The 7,764-nt window shown below is 37.2% G+C and overlaps 1 protein-coding gene across 13 annotated transcripts in view; it reads left to right on the top strand.

Annotated features, from left to right (window-relative positions):
• The window catches only part of mbnl2 (muscleblind-like splicing regulator 2), a 77,247-nt gene that overhangs the window by 16,825 nt on the left and 52,658 nt on the right, over positions 1-7,764 (top strand). For all 13 annotated transcript variants that reach the window (XM_016541222.1, XM_016541227.1, XM_016541228.1 and 10 more), the window contains exon 2: positions 3,792-4,478. In XM_016541222.1, coding sequence (XP_016396708.1) covers positions 4,305-4,478 — 174 coding nt within the window. In that variant the 5' untranslated portion in view covers positions 3,792-4,304. The remainder of the gene's footprint in view (positions 1-3,791; positions 4,479-7,764) is intronic.

A 7,764-nucleotide genomic window follows, 5' to 3' on the forward strand; every position in this document is an offset into this window, starting at 1 on the left:
CGTTCTGGAATCGGATCGTGAGGTGACTAAAGATTCCCACCCCTAGTGGTTAGAGGGGGAGGGGCTAAAAATAAGAGGGCTTGATGATGTCATCTGAAAAGGAAAGTTGTTTCAGAGGCAAACTTATGTGTATAGTTCGTAATGTTGACTCCCTGTTGACTTGGATTGGGTAACTTGAATTGCTGAGATACTCTTCCCTGCGGTGATGTAAGATCTGATATTTTACTTTTTTTTTGTGATAATAGATAATTGCATCTGTGGAATGCCCGGCTTTGCTGTTCAGCCAGGCATTCTCCTCCGGAAGCACTAATCATTGTGGGGAAGGGTGGGGGTGTACAGACAGCGCTAATCTCTGCAGGTCACAACAAGGATAGCGCAGCCACCTTCCTACCTGCACACCATCTATACGCCCTCATCAGCCTCTGACTTGCAGCCATTCCTACTCGGTTACAACTATCTGTCAAAGCTCTCGCTTCTCTGAAGCCCAGAGTAACTGCAGGGGATCTGGTGACTTGGCAGTATCTAGCAGTTTATTGGCCACTCTTCTTCAATTTGATATCTATTCGGTGCCATTTAGACAAAACTAACCTTTTTTTTACCCCAAGTTGACTTTGATAGCTTTGAACTATCAGCTAAAGTTCTCGGTTTTCAAAGAGTCAGAGTAACCTTTTAGGACTTGGCAATATCTTGTCTTTTTTTTTTGTCTAGGCCTGCTCTTTGATGAGCTTTTTTTCTTTAAATTTTTTTGCTCTACTAAATGGAATTAGTTGAGCGAGAGTGTTGTTGTATCAGATGCTCAAGCACTGCAGAACTGCATTGTTTGCACTTTTCAGAGGCGTTATCCTACAAATAGTTGACTCTGCATATTAAACTAAGAGAAAGTAGAAGGTATTTTAACATTAAAAAATACACACTTGAACTTTAAAAGCCTTCACTTAGGCCTATATTATCTTGTCATCTGGAGAAACCTACCCAGTGTTTTGTCCTCATTTGAGCGAACAGTTGACAGGGAGACATTTGCATTGATTTGACTGGAATCGCAGTTGCTTTAAGGGAGAAACAAATTTTGGTTTGCAGCTATGCTTTGATTGTGTTTTTACGCGATTTTTGTTTTTACATGTGCGCTGTAAGGATGTAACGATTCGCTCAACTCTCGATGCAATATGATTCACGATACTGGTTTCACAATATGATTTTCTCACAATTTTTTTAACGAAATGAGATAATAGACAAATTATTTAAAAAAAAAGGTGTTATTACAAAATGCTGCACATTTCTTTGTGAAATTTAAATATCTTTTATGTAAAATAACTCAAATGAATTATATATATATATATATATACAGTGGGTACGGAAAGTATTCAGACCCCCTTAAATTTTTCACTCTTTGTTATATTGCAGCCATCCATTTTTTATGGTTTGACTCTCGGGGGTAAAGCTATGAAATTAAATCGTACCGTAGAGACTACGTGTGCGACGAGTATGGCAGGCTATTTAATTTTATAATCGTAAAATGGAAAGGCGCAGCGGGCGCTGGGAGTGTACGATGGTGGAGCGTAGATTGAGAGGTCCAAATGACTCTTTCTGAATCAACTTCTAACACCAGGGTTTTTGCCTTTCCAGGGCTGGGAATCGGCCTCTCTTAGGTCCCATTCGAAGTGCTGCCAAAAAGGAAGCTTTGCTAATGTGTTTTTCAAGAGCTCAAATAGTGCCGCGCACAAGAATCTTAAATTACAGCTGCACTAGAACGCTTTTTTAAAATGACTGCTTGACAGTTTGGACCTTTGGACCAGTTATTTGACTGTGGTTCCTTGTCATCTTAGCTTATCGTAAAGCCGTATGGTGCATTCAGTGCTCTTGACTCAAGGCTTCAATGCACATTTCAACTAAGGATGTGCAAAAATGTATATTAAAAAAATCAACCAGTTGGTTGCCTGAACAGTTTTAAAGTCGGTTTTGGGTTCTTCAGGAAAAGCATTGCAGATAGTGTTATGTGTGATTTTTATTTTTATTTTATTTTGTTTTGTTTTGTTTTGGGTTCTTCCAGAAAAGCATTGCAGGTAATGCTATGAAGATTTGATTTTACTATTTATTTTTTATTGTTATATTTTATTATTTTGGGTTCTTCAGGAAAAGCATTGCAGTAGTGTTTTGGAAGTTTGATTTTACTATTTTATTTTATTTTATTTTATTTATTTATTTTTTTAATTTAATTATTTTTTTTATTTTATTTTATTTTATTTTATTTTATTTTATTCCAGAAAAGCATTGCAGGTAATGTTATGAAGGTTTGATTTTACTATTTATTTTTTATTGTTATATTTTATTTTATATAGATATTTTATCAGTTACTTTAAAGGCAGAGTAAGTGATTTCTGGTAGCCAATGTTGATATTTGAAATTTGCATACTAAAAAATGAGTATGAGTATGGTGATATTCCATTCAGGGCAAATCCAGGTGTCACGTGCCCTCTATAGCACACCTCAGAACATGTTCAGTCTTGTTTTATTTAATGCATGCAATCACCCTAAAAAGGTTCAAAGCACTATAGTGTTGGGTTCCATACACACAGTAGTTATTGTTTGGCACTTGTCTGTTAGCTTTGCTCTAAGTGGAGGGGACGTGGCCGTCATTACACAGAAAAGGGAATCTTAAGCGGCAGCTGCAGATTTTTACGGCCTTGTTTCGTCTGCTGCACCACCCCCACCCCTCCTCTCCTTCAGTTTGCACAAGAAAATATTTCCAGATGTTCCAAGAAAAGAGCTCTATTTCAGCGGCGAGGTCTGTGTGAGGTTCCCGAGTCCTGCCAGAGGCGGCGTATTATTGGACGATTGAGTCCTGCGGTGGTCGTTACGTTATAAGCTGCTGCATTTCCGACAGAGATGACTAGTTTTTCTGCCAGGGGTTATTAATGATGAATTGATAACGGAATGATCTGCGTCTATCTGTCTTTATGAATTATTGTTCTATCTGTGTATCTTTGTCTCTCTGTCTGTCTTTGGTTCTATCTATCTGTCTATCTATCTGTCTATCTGTCTGTCTGTCTGTCTCTATTTTTCATTGTCTGTCTCTGTGTGTCTGTCTCTCTATATCTTTCTGCCTGTCTATCCTTTCTTACTAATGAGCCAGTCGAGGTGTTGTTGCACCCGTTGCTGACAGGATCGCGTCTGGAATACGCATCTGTTTCAGTCCTTTTCTGGCATTTGAACTCGTGCCAGGAATATTGCGCCGCTGCGTGTTTTCTATTGGCTAAAATCTCTGGCATTACTCGACAGGTTAGGCAGTCTTAAATGGTTTAGGAAGGGGAGGTGTTTTCCTTTGGTGTTTCTGCACCTCGGCGTTTGACCGATCGTGGCACTGCGCTTAATCGATATCACTGTTTTTTTCCCAGCATGCTTTGATGCGACATTTGATATACTTTGCTCCTGTGCTTTGCTTGTGATGTCCCTCATTTGTAAGTCCCTTTGGATAAAATTGTTGCTTAAATGACTAAATGATGGCCTCTTGATTAGGTAACACCCAGTGCTTTCCAGAAAAACATCCGTCTATTGTTCCTTTTAGGTGGATATCGTTGGTTTAATATGCAATTAAATGCACTCCTTTATTTAAAGCATTTCTGTTCTTACTTTAGGTTACTGCAAGGTTCATAATAGGTGGTTTTGCTGCCACCAAAACCTGCCAGATTTAATAAAGTAATACTTAAATGTAGAAAATTCAATTCTGTGCCAAATAGATGTGGAAAGTTTCTATTGTCCATGTTTCTTACCCAAATCTTGTCCGTCTTTTCCAGATCCCGGACAGAAGAAAGTGCCTTCTCTGACGACGTTCCTACTTGAAGCTGATCGCCGCTCCCATCCTACACTGTAAACAACACTGGCTTGGCCTCCGAAAAGATCTCAATTCCTCAGACTTGCCATAGCACAAGGAAACGACACGCTTTTTCCATTCACAGACTTTATTAGATATCGTTCCAAGGAGAGCCGTTGCCTTCAGATATTGCCATCCACAGCCGTCGAGCTCAAGACCATTTAGAGACCTGGAGCATGTTCTTATTGTCGTGCCGTTGTTGTGCACCTGAGACTAAATGACTGATGAACGAGATTGACAGCTTCACTGATAGCCGCCATCGCCCATGCGACAGCCAGCGGGGGTCTGAATGTGACGTCTCTATTTAAAGGGCCTCGCCGACAAACCTCAAAACTAGACATAAAAAAAAAACACAGATATACGTTTGCAGACTATTTGAACCCGAAGCAACAATCCCGCAACTGACACCATAGAGCCTGTAGGTTCTCAAACAGCTATGGCTTTAAACATCGCGTCGATGCGAGACACGAAATGGCTGACGCTCGAGGTGTGCCGGCAGTTTCAGAGAGGGACGTGCTCGCGCAGCGACGAGGAATGCAAATTCGCACACCCGCCCAAGAGCTGCCAGGTGGAGAACGGACGGGTGATCGCCTGCTTCGACTCGCTGAAGGTAAGACCTGCCGCTTACTTGATGCGTCTTTTGGGATTACGCATGACTTGCTGTATGTTTGTTAATTAGCTCGTTAATTAGTCCTTGTTTGAGTAAAGATTTATATTGAGTAATGTTTTGAATTTCATATATGTGACCCTGGACCACAAAACCAGTCATAAGGGTCCATTTTTTGAAATTGAGCATTTTTACATCATCTGAAAGCTGAATAAATAGCTTTCCATTGATGTGTGGTACCCATGCAATGTATTGTTGGCTATCGCTACAAATATGCTACTTATGACTGCTTTTGTGCTCCAGGGTCACATATGTATTCAAATAACATTTAGCATGGTTAACGGATGTTTTTGGCAGAGCAACTATGATAAAATCGCTCTTTCATGGCCTTTTTCTTGGTTTTATTAAACGGCAGCAATAGCAATATGATAAAATACACAAATTTTCAATAAGTAATTACGTTTATTAACAATAATAATAATAATTCCAACATAGCAACTTTTACTGTAGAGTCACATTTGTGCATTTATATGCATTTTTTGTTTTCAAACACGGCTTAGCCAATCAGAATTTAGAGTACTAGAAGTGACAAAAACATGGCGACTTTATATCCCTGAAAAAGTGGTAATTGTAATTCTTCCACCAAAAATATATTTAAAGAGAGTAACTAGAATATATATGGCACAATTTAGCTTGTTATTGCATTCAGTGTGCGTTATATCAAGGAATTTTAGAGCTAGAACTGTAAATCAAAGGAGATTTTCATGGCTGAAGGATGTTTTTAGGCAGGATGTTTGGCGGAATGTTTTTAACTATGAAAAAATGGCTATTTCATGCCCCTTTTCTTGGTTTTATTAAACAGCAGCAACAGCAGTATGATAAATGATGCGAATGGTAATACTAATTCCATCATAGAAATTTTAGCACTTTAGAAAATTAGCCAATCAGAATGAAACGTAGCGACTTATATTCTGGAACAATTGCAATTCTTTTACCAAATAATATATAGAGTGCATTAGTTCCCGTCCACTTTAAGTATTTTCCCCCTAAGATTAAAAAAAAAAAATGTCTATAAGCATTATAAGCCATGAATCAATCGCAACACTACAAACTTTTATTTCAAGCAAAAAAGTATTTGAAAATCGACAAAAGACGATGATGTTAACAAGATGTTAACAAGAAATGTGGCAACGATTCATATTTCAAAGAGAGTTAATGCGCCCGCTTGCTTGGCGGCGAAACAGTGAACCGTGTCTACACCGGACGAGACACCGCCGCGTCGCAACAGGTTGAGTCTCTCTACAGGACATTTGAACTCTGTGTCAGTAACTTATAAACAGGACGAGGCAGTTTACTGTCGGGGATTTGTCATGTCGTGTCGTGCCGCATCCAGTGTAGCATCACTGATTATAATGAGTTCTATAGTATTTTGTCGTGTCGCGCCGCACCGCTCATGTCCGGTAGACAGGGTGTATTTAACTTTCTTATTTAGGCTACTTTCTTGTTTAACTGTATTATTTCTTAAATATTTATTTTAGTGTTTTGCAGGCTGTGTGTTCACTGATGGAAGTGCTAAAATAAGCATGCATGTTTGTTAATAAATGATTGAGCCTCATTTATTATTTGTGTTTCAAAATTATATATATATATATATAATTTTTATACATAAATTACATATATAACTAATATTAATTATATATATATAGCCTATCAACACCGCACCACGGTTGTGCTCTATTTCATGAGTGTAACTGTAAGCTATTTATGTGTCGTTTAGCTAGTGTATATTGATGACTTTTAGAGCTGGAATTGCTTGTTTTATATGTAATTTCACATTGATCATTGTGCATAAACACCGTTTTTGACTGTTGATCAATTTCTAGGCAATAATTATTATGTAAATGAAGCACGGGAACTCACTGCGCCCGGTATTTGACCGAGCGAACGTCAACAAAATTTTTTGAGGATACTTTTTGTGTTGCTGGCAAATAGCTTGCCTTAGTGCAGCACTCTGAAATTAGAGTGCATGTGTCAGCTCTGCCACACTGCATACTGCACACTTCAAATAAAGCTGACCTATAGAGAGCGAAAGGGCAGCGCTGCTCTCTCATCCAGCCCGTTTTATATCTTTCCATCTAACGTTACCATGCCACGTCCGTCATTTGTACGGCCTGCCATTGGGTTTCCGTGAACGTCGATGCTGTTTTTAGAACCTTGACCATGTGCAAAACTAACAAAAACATAAACGCAGTGACCGATAATTAAAGCATCAGATGTTAGCCCATACTGTGTGGTTAAATAAGTAAACTGGACGATGTACTTGCACATAACTGTATTTTTATTTTATTTTTTTTGGTAGGTAAGTTTTCATTAATATGTTAAAAGCATCTCTAATTTCAGTAGCACAAAATGGCATTGAAGAACTCTTGAACTGATTAAAATCTCAAACATTATTTACAGTCCAAACAGGATATTTTTCATGCATTAAAATGTTGTAGTGCACATGCACATCAACTGAATTCTATGATAATGCACCAAATCAACAAATCTGCAATATCACCTCCAGTAAAGCTAATGAATTTATTGAAGGATAGTCTATTAATGGAGGTTTCTAAGATAAAACACAATGCTTATGGAGATGCACTTAAATAACGTTAAAAAAACAGGTGCATGTTTGCTTGTGCATGACCGTTGCAGTAAATGAGGCGAATTTAAAGATGCAACTTTTGGAATAGAGATTTAAAGCATCACTAAAATATTTTTAAAAGATCTTACAATATGTGAGATACATATACTTTAGAAAAAATATCAATTTTTTAAAAATTCTATATTAATATCTATATCTTTTCTTATATTTGTATTTTTTCTTATAGAGATTTTTTAAGCAGTCTTTTTAAACAATTCATTTCACTGCATAACGAGTGGCATCCACTTTAAACCACTGTAAATATAAAAAAAAATACGATTCCATTATAGTTTTCAATCAGTATTTTTAATTCATTTTTATAATTTCCATTTTCATTTTAATTTGAGGTAGTTTCAGTAATTTTCTTACTTGTTTTTTTCTTACTTGGTTTTTTATTAGCTGTTTATTTTTTAATATCTTTATATATTTTTTTATTTTTATATTGCTTAATATTAGTTTTAGTTCAAATTAGGGATATGCCGGTATCAAATTTTCATGTTGCGATTAATTGCTAATGCTTTTATCACGGTATACGGTATTATCACGATATTGGAATTTAGTTTAAAAAAGTGCTCTCATAATACAGTATAACAGGTTTAATAA

Source organism: Sinocyclocheilus rhinocerous, unplaced genomic scaffold (genome assembly GCF_001515625.1).
Source record: "Sinocyclocheilus rhinocerous isolate Xijiao unplaced genomic scaffold, SAMN03320098_v1.1 scaffold548, whole genome shotgun sequence".
In the NCBI taxonomy this organism is placed as follows: Eukaryota; Metazoa; Chordata; class Actinopteri; order Cypriniformes; family Cyprinidae; genus Sinocyclocheilus; species Sinocyclocheilus rhinocerous.